The 17,289-nt window shown below is 37.8% G+C and overlaps 1 protein-coding gene across 1 annotated transcript; it reads right to left on the bottom strand.

The window, feature by feature from the left end:
* Positions 1–292: 292 nt before the first annotated feature.
* LOC131787895 (uncharacterized) lies at positions 293–17,250 on the bottom strand. Its single transcript, XM_066164445.1, has 17 exons — positions 16,894–17,250; positions 16,053–16,154; positions 14,909–14,995; positions 13,472–13,768; positions 12,556–12,937; positions 11,742–12,460; positions 11,181–11,289; positions 10,567–10,601; positions 10,346–10,432; positions 9,762–9,812; positions 9,413–9,484; positions 6,915–6,944; positions 5,946–5,984; positions 4,329–4,358; positions 3,360–3,398; positions 2,286–2,472; positions 293–1,748 (listed from the first exon to the last, which is right to left on the bottom strand). The coding sequence occupies exons 1-17, from the start codon at positions 17,195–17,197 to the stop codon at positions 1,667–1,669; spliced, it is 2,652 nt and encodes an 883-aa protein (XP_066020542.1). The 5' UTR covers positions 17,198–17,250; the 3' UTR covers positions 293–1,666.
* Positions 17,251–17,289: the final 39 nt, after the last annotated feature.

The raw sequence follows: 17,289 nt of genomic DNA on the forward strand, positions 1-17,289 counted from the left end.
CACTTGGGGCTGATTTGAGATTTTGGACATTAGTGGATGATATGTGATTTTGAACCTTTGTGGCAAATTTGTTATTTTTGACTCCAGAAGCCGATTTGCAATTTTGGACTCTGAAAGCCGATTTATAATTCTGGATACTAGTGGCCGATTTGTGATTTTGGACACTAGTGGCCAAAAGAACAAAAATTATTACGTTAATTAAAAAAACTTTTTTGGTCCACACTATCACCCCTTTTCAAACCAGTTTCTCTTAATTTACAAACTAGGAACGAAAATGTTTCAACAACTAATACTAACCCATTAAAATTATATTTAATACATTCAAGACATAGTTAACCTACATATATAGACTAAGTTGTACAAAAGGTTTTAGAGTTTATCTTTACCCCATTAAATTTAGCAACCCGACTTCATAACCTACCTCACCTTTCTTTAATTCCTTTAATTTAGTACACCATCTTTCATTTTTCTTTTCCGTTCTCCTTTGTTTTATTAATTGATTAATTAATTAATTAACTTTCTTCGCAGTATCCATGTGGTTGACATAGCTGTACTACAGTTTGTTGGTCCCTCATCGCCGGTGACAAATCGGGTTTTTTGACCGCGCGAGATCTGGACGCAAATGTGGCGCGAGCTTTGAAAATGTCGACTAGCAAAACAAATATGGCGGCTCGGTACGCTCGCACGATTATAGATTTATATCAACTTTGTCGAACACATTCAACCTTGTATAGCAGTTTTTTAAACACTGGCACTTTTCTTTAGTTGAAAAGGAAATTACTCAGGTCACATACAAACAGTACACGAAGATCCTCTTGATCTGATTTTCATTACTTTGCAACTATTTAGAGTGTCAATAAATTTAAAAAAATATTAAAAAGAGAACTTTTGGTACAACGAGTACATCATGTAAATCGATTTAAAACAGAATTATCCAAGATTACCTTCATTCCACCGATTTAGGAATGATGTAATAAAGCAACAAAGTGCTTCCCAACTGTTACAGTTTATAACAGAGTTACTGTACAATACATAACGAACAAAATTTCTCAGTTTCAATTTACTCTATGCTGTTCTCGAAAAACACAAACCTCACATCACTGATGATACATTGGAAGTTAAGCGCGCGACGTGCCTCTTCGCTGTGATCCATAGCTATAGGGCGCTTATATAGTATTCTAACTGGCTCGTTCATTCATGATAAGGACTATTTTGCCAATGTGTCCATAAGAGAGCTATTTTTACATCAGTTTTTCGAGTCATTTCTTCGATCACATTTATAAGAAAATTACTAGATGAACATTCATGTAAAGCGAAAGGCACACTGATGAAATCCTTCCACGTTCCTCTGATTTGACTATTTTCAGATAACAAAATAAAATAACCACACCAGAGAGTCAAAGAGAAAAAATAGCAGAAACATGCTTCAAACTTTTCCACTGTTTGTTTGTTTGTTTTTGACCACGACTAGCTTAAGTCATGCAACTTATTTTCAACGGTCCTTAACCAGGTGGTCGTACAAAATCAGCGCGATGTGGTTTATTTTCACAACTATCCAGTTTAGACATAATTTCGTCAAAGTGAATCCAGTAGTCACTCTGTAGGTTACTCTATCTAAAGCTATCTAACAGTCAATCATTGCATAGACACCGACCCAGTCTATGCTCTACTCTTGGACAGCTGGTGGAATCAGAGTTGACAACGGAGTGCACTTGCCTTCGGGGAACTTGAGACCTTCTTCTCCCTCTCTGAAAACAAAGAAGAACCCAAAAAGGAAACAAATTGCTTTAGATAACACAACAAAACGACATCGGTAGCTCATCTTGTATCTATGGACCCCTTCACGATACCCAAGATGAAAATACTAGCCAAGCTGGTTCAATAAATTTTGGTGTTTAGCCTTAGTTGAGAGGCTTGTTGGCCCGCAAAGGAAGAGTGAGAAAAGGCTCTTTACAGTTAGCGATCCCTATGGTTCAAAAGAAGCTTGTTGGAGAACAAGTTGCACAATGTGACACTCAAAACAAAAAATATTACAATCAGGTTGCTTTCCATCGATTGTTTTGGATGAAAAAGGCGTAAATTAGATCCCTAGCGAGGTGATTTTTGTCCATACGGTCGTTAACCATGCAAAGTGTCCGAGAAAAGTTAACCATAACTGATTATTCATTTCAATAGAGCCTAAAAAACTATCTTCCGGACCGTAGCAGATCTAAATTTAAAACTATTAATGCATTAAATACTTGGAAACAGTTCACTTGCCCTCAAAACGCATACTTTAGTATTACCTGGCTACAAGCCTGAGAACCAACTCAATCTTCTTTGAAGGATCCACTGTGATTGGTTCAGCCGGGATAAACTGTTGTGTGCTTTGGCCTTGTAATGTTGTTCCACCTGATCTCCATTCTGGATCCGATTCAACGACGTTAATACGGTTGGCCTTGTAACCTTCGTCTTCCCTGAAACCAGCCAATTCTAAGAGGAAAAGAGTATTTAAGACAATTCTGGAGTTATAACCGGTTACATTGTTAATGTTTTTTTCGGAATTATAGTGGACAGCGGGGAGGTCACGAGCCCAAAGTGGTTAACTAGTATTTACAAAACGTTCTCTTCCGAATTCCAGGAACTAAAAAATAATTAACCTATTGATAGGGTGTAACAAGAAATAATGTAGTAGAGAGAAGCTCTCTCTCTCTCTCTCTCTCTCTCTCTCTCTCTCGCTTCCACGGAGCTTAATTCCTTTCTCAGTTAGATAATAAATAGCCTCCCTTTCCGGCCAAGATGTGCAAGTTCAAAGAAATCGGCGGGAAAAATACTTTTTAATATCCGGAAAAGAATCCTCTATTTTATCACATTTCTGCTTTCCATGTGCGCAAATGTTGTCGTGATATAGAATTTCTAAAGGGCTACAAAAACTGGGCAAGTTAAATACGTGTTAACCCTTTCACCCCCAAGATCTCATTAGTAATTCTCCTTACTGTCTGCCATATAATTCATGTGATGTTAGTTCAGAGAATTTGGTACTGGATCAACTAATAATCCCCTAATTGATATTGTTCTCTATTCTCATTGCTTGTCTGCTTGATATTTTATTGATATTGTAAGGAGAAATTCTATCTTGGTCACTTATGGGAGAAAAAGGGTTAAAAGAGGAAGTCAAGCGGTGAAGGTATAAATTGTCGACCCAAAACTATGTTCACAAGTTTTTGGAACAGTTGCTTTTTAAAAATACATATTAGATACGTATACCTTTTCTTTTCTCATCAAAAGGGTGATGCACTAGGCATTAACATTTCACAACGAAGAAGAAGTTCCGTTCTTGCTACTGTGCGAAGGTGAAACAAAGCAGCCATTGTACTTACCTGCTAAGGTCTTTCTCGCTATACGACGTCTGGCTCTACCTTTTTAATGGAAAAAGTAAAGATGCTCAAATTGTAAATTTTTTGAAAACCGGTGTATATATACATATTAGTCATAACCATTACGATTTACTCAAATGTGATTGGTGAAGTAACTTCTTTATTTTTCGCGAATTATTTTGTAGAGTTGTAATCGGACAGTGTGATTGAACAGTTGGCTGTAATCGGACACCTGTCATCGGATAGTTGAAACAGCCAATAGTCTCCCTTTCCTGACCACGATTTGCAAGTTCAAACAAATCAGCGGGAAAAAGACTCTTTTTTATTCTACGAATTAATTCTTCCTTCTGCGACTTGGTTTTTTTTTTCTTTCGCGACCTCTTTTTTCAATTTCTACTTCTCTTTTTATCCATGCACAATTCTTCTCTCCATCGGCGACCTTTTCAAAACCGGCGCCTTATTCTCAATCTGCGAATTTTTATTGTATTTTTTGCTGGACTGCTAGGTGACCATTAAAAAAGACTACTCTGTGGTTGTACTTTTCCGCAGTCATATTGATCTGTGTTTCCTTTCCATTGGACTGTCATTGTGTTTTACCTGATTATCTTCCAGCATTGCATTTGTTGACCGCTTTGTTAGGTGAGCTCGCAATCTTAAGGCACTCAAGAAGAAGTCACGTATGAAAAAAAAGTCGCAGTCAAATAGCATGGGGTTGCGGAAGTTGATTCCCCTTTCAGGCCACTGTTGAATGGATTGAAGTTTTCATGCAAACTGCCCCATACAATATTCTTAGCATAGCACAAACCACATGAAGTCATCAACCTCGTGTTTTTTGTTCAATGGTAATTAGAATAAGAAATTCTCAACAAATTTTCATGTCGAACGTTATAAACACAATACGTTTTTTGTCTTTTAATTAAGTTGCATTCTACCCAAGTTTACTGCAAGAAGCAGTCTTTGAGTACTACTTACTTCTTGGGATCGCGGCATGTACCGGTATATCTAAATGGATAGGAGCGAAGAAAGACATTACTCTCTCAGTGTACCATCCTCTTCTTTCAAAATTATGAAAATGTATATCGGTACCTCAAAAATTAAGTTATGAATTGCTCATTTTTCGCAGGGAAAGACATGGTTCTGTCGGGGTACCATTTCATTGGTTAAAAATCATAAGAATATTCGTGTCTTAAAAGCAAGTGACCTTTTAAACGCTATGCGTTTTTTCTTTTCTTTTTTTTTTTTTTTGTCTTTTAACTAGGTTGCACACTCCCAAAAGTTTCTGCAGGTTTTGGTTTACGACAAGAACGAGGCAATTCAAACGCTACATGAGTGTACCAACATAAAATCAATAAGGAAGTGATCGCCGAATATCACTGGAAACAGAGAAGCCAGTAGAGTGAAAAATTACTAGGGTGTAATGATCAGGGGATTATCATCCACGTTTGCGACATGTATTCAAGTCAAAGAGTCTTTGCTTTTTGTGATGCATAGAAACTCTAGTGAAAAGTAATAGTTAATTATTCATAGCAATTTAACTTGCTGGTACTCTCTTTAATTCCAAATCGATTTTTGGCACAAGACCCCTGCCCCCAATTCTCCACGAGGAGGACTGCGTAAGTCCCTGTGCTGGTTTCAATTCAGAGAACACATATATTTAAACACGACTTACCAGCACCCAATGACAGACACATAGGTCTGGTTACAATAGGCCATTTTACAGTTGTGTACTTAGTTGCCAAGCCTTTGATTTGGAAAGGGGCTGAAGGTGACCATATTGTGATAGAGACTAGTATCTAGTTAGAATGATAACAAAGTAGTTTACATTTGAAAAGCAGCAATGTTTGTATCATAACAAGGTCAACCTTAGCCTCACTCCTCTCCAAAGGCTTGGCAACAAAGCAGGCAACTGTAAAATGGACTATTTTGGTTACAATTCAGACAAAATGATTCTTTCACCATTTTTGCCCATTTGAATTCAAACAAACAAACTCTTTTGGAAGGCATTTGTTTCCACAGACAAAATAAAGCATGCATTAATTAACTTTTTAATATCCGAAAAAGAATCCTCTATTTCATCACATTTCTTCTTTCCATGTGCGCAAATGTTGTCGTAATATAGAATTTCTAAAGGGCTACAAAAACTGGGCAAGTTAAATACGTGTTAACCCTTTCACCCCCAAGATCTCATTAGTAATTCTCCTTACTGTTTGTCATATAATTCTTGTGATGTTAGTTCAGAGAATTTTGGTACTGGATCAACTAATAATCCCCTAATTGATATTGTTCTCTATTCTCATTGCTTGTTTGCTTGATATTTTATTGATATTGTAAGGAGAAATTCTATCTTGGTCACTCATGGGAGAAAAAGGGTTTAAAGAGGAAGTCAAGCGGTGAAGGTATAAATTGTCGACCCAAAACTATGTTCACAAGTTTTTGGAACAGTTGCTTTTTAAAAATACATATTAGATACGTATACCTTTTCTTTTCTCATCAAAAGGGTGATGGACTAGGCATTAACATTTCACATCGAAGAAGAAGTTCTGTTCTTGCAACTGTGCGAAGGTGAAACAAAGCAGTCATTGTACTTACCTGCAAAGGTCTTTCTCCTTTTTTGAATTCCGGCTCCAACTTTTTAATGGAAAAAGAAAAGATGCTCAAATTGTAAATTTTTTGAAAACCGGTGTATATATACATGTTAATCATAACCATTACAATTTACTCAAATGTGATTGGTGAAGTAACTTCTTTATTTTTCGCGAATTATTTTGTAGAGATGTAATCGGACAGTGTGATTGAACAGTTGGCTGTCATCGGACACCTGTCATCGGATAGTTGAAACAGCCAATAGTCTCCCTTTCCTGACCACGATTTGCAAGTTCAAACAAATCAGCGGGAAAAAGACTCTTTTTTATTCTACGAATTAATTCTTCCTTCTGCGACTTTGTTTTTTTTTTCTTTCGCGACCTCTTTTTTCAATTTCTACTTCCCTTTTTATCCATGCACAATTCTTCTCTCCATCAGCGACTTTTTCAAAACCTGCGCCTTAATCTCAATCTACGAATTTTTATTGTATTTTTTGCTGGACTGCTAGGTGACCATTAAAAAAGACTACTCTGTGGTTGTACTTTTCCGCAGTCATATTGATCTGTGTTTCCTTTCCATTGGACTGTCATTGTGTTTTACCTGATTATCTTCCAGAATTGCATTTGTTGACCGCTTTGTTAGGTGAGCTCGCAATCTTAAGGCACTCGAGAAGAAGTCACGTATGAAAAAAAAGTCGCAGTCAAATAGCATGGGGTTGCGGAAGTTGATTCCCCTTTCAGGCCACTGTTGAATGGATTGAAGTTTTCATGCAAACTGCCCCATACAATATTCTTAGCATAGCACAAACCCCATGAAGTCATCAACCTCGTGTTTTTTGTTCAATGGTAATTAGAATAAGAAATTCTCAACAAATTTTCATGTCGAACGTTATAAACGCAATACGTTTTTTGTCTTTTAATTAAGTTGCATTCTACCCAAGTTTACTGCAAGAAGCAGTCTTTGAGTACTACTTACTTCTTGAGATCGCGGCAGCTATAGGTGGATCTAAATGGATAGGAGCGAAGAAAGACATTACTCTCTCATTGTACCATCCTCTTCTTTCAAAATTATGAAAATGTATATCAGTGCCTCAAAAATTAAGTTATGAATTGCTCATTTTTCGCAGGGAAAGACAGTTCTGTCGGGGTACCATTTCATTGGTTAAAAATCATAAGAATATTCGTGTCTTAAAAGCAAGTGACCTTTTAAACGCTATGCGTTTTTTCTTTTCTTTTTTTTTTTTTTTTGTCTTTTAACTAGGTTGCACACTCCCAAAAGTTTCTGCAGGTTTTGGTTTACGACAAGAACGAGGCAATTCAAACGCTACATGAGTGTACCAACATAAAATCAATAAGGAAGTGATCGCCGAATATCACTGGAAAAAGAGAAGCCAGTAGAGTGAAAATTTACTAGGGTGTAATGATCAGGGGATTATCATCCACGTTTGCGACATGTATTCAAGTCAAAGAGTCTTTGCTTTTTGTGATTCATAGAAACTCTAGTGAAAAGTAATAGTTAATTATTCATAGCAATTTAACTTGCTGGTACTCTCTTTAATTCCAAATCGATTTTTGGCACAAGACCCCTCCCCCCCATTCTCCACGAGGAGGACTGCGTAAGTCCCTGTGCTGGTTTCAATTCAGAGAACACATATATTTAAACACGACTTACCAGCACCCAATGACAGACACATAGGTCTGGTTTCAATAGGCCATTTTACAGTTGTGTACTTAGTTGCCAAGCCTTTGATTTGGAAAGGGGCTGAAGATGACCATATTGTGATAGAGACTAGTATCTAGTTAGAATGATAACAAAGTAGTTTACATTTGAAAAGCAGCAATGTTTGTATCATAACAAGGTCAACCTTAGCCTCCCTCCTCTCCAAAGGCTTGGCAACAAAGCAGGCAACTGTAAAATGGACTATTTTGGTTACACTTCAGACAAAATGATTCTTTCACCATTTTTGCCCATTTGAATTCAAACAAACAAACTCTGTTGGAAGGCATATGTTTCCACACACAAAATAAAGCATATATCAATTAACTTTTTAACTTCCGGAAAAGAATTCTCTATTTCATCACATTTCTGCTTTACATGTGCACAAATGTTGTCGTAATATAGAATTCCTAAAGGGCTACAAAAACTGGGCAAGTTAAATACGTGTTAACCCTTTCACCCCCAAGATCTCATTAGTAATTCTCCTTACTGTTTGTCATATAATTCATGTGATGTTAGTTCAGAGAATTTGGTACTGGATCAACTAATAATCCCCTAATTGATATTGTTCTCTATTCTCACTGCTTGTTTGCTTGATATTGTATTGATTTCAGCACTAATAGGACAGTGTACGCGCCACGCTTGTAATTGGACAGTGTAACAAGACAATTAAGAAGGCTCGAAAGGGTTTTTCGTTGTTGCAGTGTTTGTGAAACGATGGAAGATTACAAAGAAGGATATTTAATGGGGTGGGCAAACTATATGTCTCCTTGCAACTCTATTGCTGGGCTATACTTTGAGAGTACTTGTGACGTCATATCAGTTACCATGGCAACGCACAAGGTCCACAAAAACGTCCACTAAATTTTAGTTTTTGTAAATTATCTGAAAAACTAATTCGGTGACCTACCATTTTTATTTCTTTGTTGGAAAGTTCCCTAAATTCTTTAACTTTTCAGACAGTATGGAAAAAATATATATTTCGTGACCTCTTTTTTCGACTGCTACTTCTCTTTTTATCCATGCACAATTCTTCTCTCCATCAGCGACTTTTTCAAAACCTGCGCCATATCCTCAATCTGCGAACTTTTATTGTGTTTTGTGGTGGACTGCTAGGTGGCCATTTAAAAAAAGACTACTCAGTGGTTTTTTTTTTTTTTTAGCAGCCATCTTGATTTTTGTTTTCTTTTCCATTGAACTCTCATTGTGTTTTACCAGATTATCTTCCAGCATCGCATTTGCTGACCGCTTTGTTAGGAGAGCCCGCAATCTTAAGGCACTCAAGAAGAAGTCGCGAGTGGAAAAAAGTCGCAGTCAAAAAGCATGATGTCGCGGAAGTTGATTCCCTTTCCAGACCACTATCGAATGAATTGAAGTTTTTATGCAAACTGCCCCTTACAATATTCTTAGCATAGCACAAACCACATCAGGTCATCAACCTCGTTTTCTCTGTTCAATTTTAATTAGAATAAGAAATTTTCAACGTCCAAATTTTCATGTTGGACGTTTTGGCAGATACATCATTGCGACATTTTCAATTGTTTGGTTCTCATATTACGATGCTCTGCATTTCATGCGTCTTTCATAAAAGCTTGAAATTAGCGTTTGCACGCGTTGAAATCCTCTTAATTACCGCAGGTTACGGTTTCGAGCTGCATGAGATTTACTCTCAGTTTTCTTTATCAGAAAACCTGTTTTAAAAATTTTGATAACCAATCACAGCAGTGAAATGACTTTCTCATAATTGCAGAACTTACCCTCCTGTGTGCTGTGGCCTTGCAATGTTGTCCCTCCTGATCTCCACCCTGGATCCGGTTCCATGCTACTGGCTTTATATACATATTTATTATTATATACATAATGTAATGAAGGCCAACATAAAGGTCAATCAAACTTCGCGAGTTACGAAGGAAACGGTTTATCAAATGTAAATCGCTTGCCACCTCCCTTTTTTAAAGACTGAAAAACAGATCATCGACGACATATTAAGAAAGAATGCAAGTACCAGGGTGGCTAGGCAACCACGAATTTCAACTATGGAGTCCGAAAGAATATAAAAAAAAAGCCACACACTGCAGACTGTATATTTTGTTAAATACAACTTACCAACGTTAGAACTCGATTTATTTAGGCTCAGCCGCAAAAGTGGAGGTGAGTCTAAAGAAACGTAAGACAAATGTAAGCTTATTTAATTAATTATTCTTCAGGTATTAACTTACAAAAGTTTCCATAAGTATACAGCAGACTTTCGCGGGTGTCCTTTGCAAAAAAAAAATTGTTAACGCGCTATTTGAAGCATGACTAACGTAAACTATTTGTAAATTGAAAGGTTATAGCCAACAATTTACGCCTTTGCCGGGTGACCAGATGTCAACTTATGTCAAAAGGCAGAATTTGACATTCAATTACATTCTAGACAATTAAAAATAAATGCTCAGACAATTCGTTGTTTTTCTCCCCTTAATGATTGGACAAGGCCGGGGCTTTCCTTGTAAAGGAGACTTATCCCCTTTTTTTTTTCTTATCTCTGTTATCAATTGTCTTAAAAGTTGACACATAAGAAACATACGTCCCTTGGTACTAATCCTTTCGAGAACTTTTAATTACGAAAGGTAATAAGTGGTATTTTTCTAGTTCTACAAAACAAATGTGAGTCTGTACCGTTAAATATTGACACAGTTTATACCTACCGCCTCCATGAGTTAAATCGCTGGTGCACTCTTCAAGTCGCTTTCCGAAAAGCTTTTCTTTTACATTGCGGAAAAATGATTTCTTCCCTTGAAGTTCAGAAAAAAAATATTTCAAAACTTCTGCTATACGTTCTTCGTCTGTTCATCATGCACACCACACGAAAAAAAACAGACATTCATAAAATTTTGACTTTCCTTGTGAAAATATTTAAATAACTTACCTTTTCTATCGCCAGGGACACCAGAAAGGCCACCTCTACATAATTAACATGCGAATGGAGAAGAAAAATAAACTTTGTAAAAATCATAAAGGGGGGAAGTTTCTAAAGAAACTGTGGTGCTGCGTCGGTGGGAGAGTATAGCAGGTAATTAAGTGTTAACAACTGAGTTGAAAACGTAAATTGGCCACCTTAAAGGGTAAAAAAGCTGACGTTTCGAGCGTTAGCTCTTCGTCAGAGCGATTTTCTATCGCTCTGACTAAGGGCTAACGCCCGAAGCTACGAAGGCATAATATTTAGGAATTAAGGTAGCAGGTAATTAAGTGTTAACAACTGAGTTGAAAACGTAAATTGGCAACCTTAAAGGGTAAAATAGCTGACGTTTCGAGCGTTAGCTCTTCGTCAGAGCGATTTTCTATCGCTCTGACTAAGGGCTAACGCTCGAAACTACGAGGGCATAATATTTAGGAATTAAGGTAACCACTCCGTAAGTTAGTTGCACTCAGTTAAATGATCTTGATGTCGCTTAACGTGAAATGAGGGTGCCTATATACAGGGCATAAGTAAAAGTTTCTTTGTGCAAAGGTCGATTTGCGATTTGCGCGCATGCGGCTAACCTTTTGAACTCTTGCCCGTAACACTTAGACGTTTCGTGAGGCATGATGGAACCATCGGCGGCCAGATGTTTCGCCACGTGAAGGGTACAGCCGTGCGTAACTCCGTAATCTAATACAAAGAAAAGGTATTCGACAGACATTTCTATCGTTAACTCCATCAATTCACAAGATAAAATTATCAAAATAGAAGCATACTTCCATCCCGTGCGACGGCACCTTAAACAAATTGTTGATAGCGGAGCTCGCAGAGCGTAGCCCCATAATTGTACAAAATAGTAGTAACCCATCAAGCCGAAAAAATTTGGATGTACGACCGTACAAGGTGCTACTTTTAACATGCGTGGTCAACTGTACCACGGGCACGCCAACGCCACGGCTTTGTCCAGTAGTCCAGTGGGCAGTGCACTGGGCTCCGAGTCGGACGACCCGGGTTTTAGTCCTGGCCGGGGCAAGGCGTTGGGCCCTTGAGACGTGCGAGAAAAAAAAAATGCGAGCTCCGCTTTTAGGCTTGGCTAAATCTATATATTACTATAGATGAGTTCTAAAGAAGTATGTCTTTACCTTGTAACGGACTCTTGTCTTCATCTGGATCAAAAATTCTTGTGTCCATTGCAAATGTAAACTTCCATTTTTTCTTCTCATTCTTCACCCCAATCTTTTCCATCAAATCGTGGAAAGTATCTTGAGGACTACATCTCACGCGGACGGGTGGAGAGCCACCTGAGAAACAAGCTTCAACTTCGATGGAAAGAATCTTCATTTTCAACTCGAGCCTTGATCCAGAACAAATACCCAGGTTGTCTAAGTTCCCTTTATTTTTAAAAGGACAGAGTTTTTTTTCATTGAAATAAAATATGACCTGTGTATTTTCTTGTAGGTTACAACAAGAAGGAATTTCTTCCATGACAGCCTTCAAGTTCTTCTCTTTGTCTATCTTCAAGGCATGCGAGTCACCATTCTGTTCTTCTACAGTTATGTGAATATACTCCGGGAGGATGACAGCTACAGCCGGTTGTGGACTGCAGACGAGTTTATCAGGGAGACACTTCCTTGGTGCTCCGGACAGGAGAGTTTTTCCAAAGTGAAGCTTTTGATCACTGACCGGAACGTTGAGCCGTCTCTCTATCTGCTCCATGAGATCATGGACCTTTGACCTGCCCGGATGTACCTTTATTGGAAAGGTTTTTGGATAAGATACTTTGGAGGATGCCTCGACTGTCACTGAAATTGTCATTTCTGCATCAATAAGTCTCAGATTTCCCGGTTTCCTGAGAACACGACTGTCACAAAGTAAAGAAAAAATTGGACAAAAAGTTAAAATACGTCTGAATCTACTATCCAGTCTAAAGCTTAAGGGTTTACACAGGTCACTTACTTTACGAGAGAATCATTTGGGAGCACCTTGTCGTCTAGAGCTAGAACTTGATCCGGGTCATTCCGTACTTCCATTTGGCTCTGCACCTCATGTTTTAACTCACCAACTGTCGCCGATGGAAGTATGCTCACATTCAATGGCTGAGAAGAATCAGAGGTGATCACTGGAATGTTAAGGAAAGCTTCAGGTGTGAACACGCACTTCACAAGACCATTTTCAGGCCGGCCAGATTCAATGCCTGCTTCTTTTGGTGCAGTTTTCACTCGGTAGAAGGTGAACCTCTTGGCCTCATAAGCTGATCTCTCGATTGACATCTCCTCTCCTCCGTGGAGAGCCCATCCACCAATATCGTAACCGTCAATAGATATGTCCAAATGACAACCTGTTAAAGATCACAACCAATGACAGATAACGTTATGGTCTTTCTGAACTCAGGCCAAACGACGGAAAGAACGGGAATATCTGGTCGCATAACTGGTGGCAAGCAAATGGCACTCTCTGCCGGCTGTATCGCTTTCCTATCTTCAAGGATTATCTCCCTGTCAACGGAGTAATCAGCGAGTGTCAATTTTAAGTAAAATGGCATCTTGTCCTGGTCATCGTCTTGCCAAAATGATCCGAAATATCATAAGTGTAACTTCGGAGGTGAACATTGATACAAGTCCAAGAAAATTTATGGACCGTTGTGGACGGTCTGAAAATATAGAGCAACAGGAACTTGCAGGAAATGAAATCGATTGAAAAGTGGAACTGATAAAATGCAATAGCACTGGTACCTGAGATTTAATGAAAGCGCAGTCCCGAGTCAATAAACGGGAAATTGATTATTACTTATTACTCAATAAGAAATGGACTAGACCACGGGCTATGCTACAGGAACATTTTCAAAACATATGCCTCTTAATTTGCCCCTCACCATAAGTGTGTGAATTTTTGACGAGTATTTTATACTGTGTTCCACTCTTCACTTCCACAAACTCTCCATCACGAGTCTTAAAGTGTTTTCCACCCAATATTTCCACCGAGTAACCCTCGTAAAATAGAAAGTTAACATATCGCGCAGGTTCCGGTTCAATAGCTGGATCAAGTTGGAATCGGGTAGATGAAGGGACTTGAGTGGGCTCCGTTTGCTGTCCTACGGATGCTGGCAAGGGTGCTGGCAAGGGCGCTGGCAAGGATGCTGGATATGTTTCCATTGATCTCAGAGAGGAGCCTAGGTTAAACAAAGAACAAAAATAGATTTCGGCCTCATAAAACGTAAAAAATAGATCGTAATAATGGATAGAGGGTGAGGAGAGTTGAAAAATTATTCTCTTTTTTAGGTCATTCTGATAGTTTTGTATAGTCTTCCAATCCCGCACTTCCAAGCGTAACGTGCTTATGAAATGAGTCGATCAAAATGGTGCCTAGTAAGACAATGGCATGTAAGGGTGAATGAAGCATATATTTTTCACTGACTCCTCTGAGCTATGGATGAAGTTTATTCCCCACCGAAACGTCGCCCAAGGGCCTCAAATTGAAACGGTAAAAAAACGAGAACCGAGACTAATTACAGCACAGAGAGAAATGATATGGTAAGATATTTATTGCGTCTATAATGCGCGTCTGACTGGTTCAGGAAACGGCGTCAAACGGCTGATACAAACCGTAATAAAAAAGATTCAAATTGAATTCGTTGTTCAGTCTAATATAAGAAAACTTATAGAGTCCAAGTTACGAAAATGGCAATATCTAATGATAAAATCTGACTCCATAAACAGCTTGTGGTCTTAGTAGGCCTATTGCAGTAGAGTATGGCCCACTACATCTAACAATCATATTGTTGGCAGTACATGAGAGACTGGCAGGAGTTAACTTATCGTCCACAACATATCATTCAATTAATTTCTGATAATTTAGTCTTTTTCCACTTTCTCACCATTATTTGTAACAGGTGAAGCACTGTGAGAGTAAAGTGTCTTGCCTATGAACACAACACAATGACCCCAGCCAGGGCTCAAAACCGGACCACTCGATCCGGAGTCAAGTGCACTAACCATGAGGTCACTGTGCCTGACCACTAGCAGTTAGAGGGGAGAATTAGCAATTAGATCTCAGGATTTAAAGGGTTAAGGGCTACTTGAGAAGGCTAATTTATAATTATAGGAGTAAATGTTTCACCTTTTCTATCAGAAAAGTGAATTTGTGATAATACATGCATTGCTGTATTTGAAATATCCTGTAATCAAATTAACAAATATCAAATGAGCATCGATAAAAGTAGAAAAAAAAAAGAGGGAAAAAAGTGAAAAATGATAAAAGCTCAAACCTCTTTCTACTTTTGAAAATATAGATAAACTTAAGTAATTTATACCTTCAGTAGTGTCTGTAGTATTCACAGGACTACTTTTTGTATCTTCACCATCCCCAACCCCATCAGTCACCATGTCACCAGGCCCATCTGATGATAAAAATATAATCATTATAGGTAACACTAAATTTATGTGTTTATGGTAAGGTTATGGAAAATTGACTAACTTTGATTCCTAACATTTCAGTGATCCCTGACTCTACCTTAAGCTGTGGAAATTTAAGAAAACTGAAGGTGATTGAATGAATGACCCATTATAAATAATCCTTATGATGCAATTTCATGTCAACAAGAGCTTATTTTTCCATTTTCAAATCAACACCTTTATTTCTGTAGGTTTTGGAACTGCCTTTGAATCAATCATGACAGCATATGGGCCAGTTCCCTCAAACATCTGGACTGGTCTCCAAAACACAGAATTAATCTCTTAGTTACCAGTTGCATTCACTAAATCTCCTAGATTTTGGATAATTATATTTTTTTAACACATTGTAGATGGTTAATTAAATAAGGGGTGGATTGGGATTATAATTCAAAATTACAATTCTCCAATGTTTAGATTTCTGGACAGTATTAAATCTATGACAGAAATCACTTTATGACCTAAATATCAGTGCTTGTAATGTAAATATCAGTGCATGTAATTGATTTATTATTTTCCAGATTTTCAGCAAGTGACTATTAGCATACAATCCCCAATATGGTCAATCATTTTGTCATCCATCCAACATGATAATGAAATACATAGATTATCAGCAATTAATTTTTTTGCAACATAGTTTCAATTTTGAATCAAAATAGAAAAAAATGATGTGTTTAAAAATCCAGTCACCAAAGCATGGTTAATCAAAATAAAAGTTTTGTGTTGCAACTTTTACTTCAGCTCATTTCCAAATGAAACTTTCTGATACTTTAACCCTTTAACTCCCAGAAGTGACTAACAGGTAGCTTCTCCCAGTAACATTCATAAGTTTTCTAGCAAATGGTTAATGAGAATGCTCAAACTTATCAAGAGGAAGTTTTTATCTTGATCTTACACCAAATTCTCATCACTAATTTATTTAGGAATTGTGCAGCAGCAAGAGGAGAGAATTAACAATCAGATCTTGTGAATTAAAGGATTGACAGTTTACTGATAATGCTGTACCTTTATTTCCAGCAGGGTTTACTGTGTTACAAGGATCTCTTTCTTTAGTTGTATGATCATTGTCATTCCTTCCCTCGTCGCTCACTAAGTCATGTAGCTTAGCTGTTTATGATAAAATTATGGAATTTGAATAATCGCCATAAAAAACAATAGTTAGTATAATCAATTTCAAACTTCCTAAGGAAGTATTAAGGTTTGTGGCAAACTTAAGCTATGGGAGGTCATTTTGATGGTTATCTATGTTTTAAGGGACAAAGGATTCGAAAGTGCTTAGGATGCAATACAACGCATAAGACGCATTCCATTGCGTTCAAGTAAAATTTTACACCAGTTTTATGGTTTTTAGCACGTTTCCCAAATAGCCGAGAAAATGTTTACTAATTATCGTTGTTGAACAAGTCATTCGTTTCTATCTCATGCACAACCCCTGTTGATCAACTTTCCACAACAAGTAACGCCATTCAAGCCAAAGATTGAAAAAAAAAACAAACTTAAGCGTATGGGAGGTCATTTTGATGGTTATCTATGTTTTAAGGGACAAAGGATTCGAAAGTGCTTAGGATGCAATACAACGCATAAGACGTATTCCATTGCGTTCAAGTAAAATTTTGCACCAGTTTTATGGTTTTTAGCACGTTTCCCACATAGCCGAGAAAATGTTTACTAATAATCGTTGTTGAACAAGTCATTCGTTTCTATCTCATGCACAACCCCTGTTGATCAACTTTCCACAACAAGTAACGCCATTCAAGTCAAAGATTGATCGCTTAGTTGTAAAAAACGTTCTACAAAAGGTATCCTGTAAATTCTCCTTAATCCGATACACGATAGAAAAGCTTACCTTCAGGCTCAATTCTGTCGGTTGTAATTGAAAAATCCTGAATTCTCCGCGAGAGATCCACTCTGCCGATTGTCTCAAACATATTCTGTAGCAAAGTCAAATTCGTTGGGCCAATTTTGTCATCTCTCTGTAGAGCAGTAAACAACTGCAGCGCACTTCCTGTATTTTCTATTATTCCCGAGGGAAGAAAGTCCTCTGCAGCAAATGCCAACTCTTCCAGATCTTTAGTGGATAGTGCATTCGATAGCTCTATGAGCAACTTTCTGTAAGAACTTATGCGGTACTCTTCTCGTACTGAGGCCATTTTTGTGGTAATCTATTCTGAAGAGTAAGCATATTTTTTCCACGTTGTACATTGAAAGCGCTTCCGCTCTATGGTTCGCAGTGGTTCCCAGT

The sequence above is a fragment of the Pocillopora verrucosa genome, chromosome 3, assembly GCF_036669915.1.
Source record: "Pocillopora verrucosa isolate sample1 chromosome 3, ASM3666991v2, whole genome shotgun sequence".
NCBI classification, from domain to species: Eukaryota; Metazoa; Cnidaria; class Anthozoa; order Scleractinia; family Pocilloporidae; genus Pocillopora; species Pocillopora verrucosa.

Excerpts from the sequence above, each read along its gene's own strand:
- LOC131787895 (XM_066164445.1), bottom strand. The coding sequence starts at position 17,197 with ATGGCCTCAGTACGAGAAGAGTACCGCATAAGTTCTTACAGAAAGTTG. Across the intron at positions 14,996-16,052 it reads AAACCCTGCTGGAAATAAAG|ATGGGCCTGGTGACATGGTG; the intron begins GTACAGCATTAT and ends TTTTATCATCAG. Across the intron at positions 4,359-5,945 it reads AAGGAGAAAGACCTTTGCAG|ATATACCGGTACATGCCGCG; the intron begins GTAAGTACAATG and ends CTATCCATTTAG.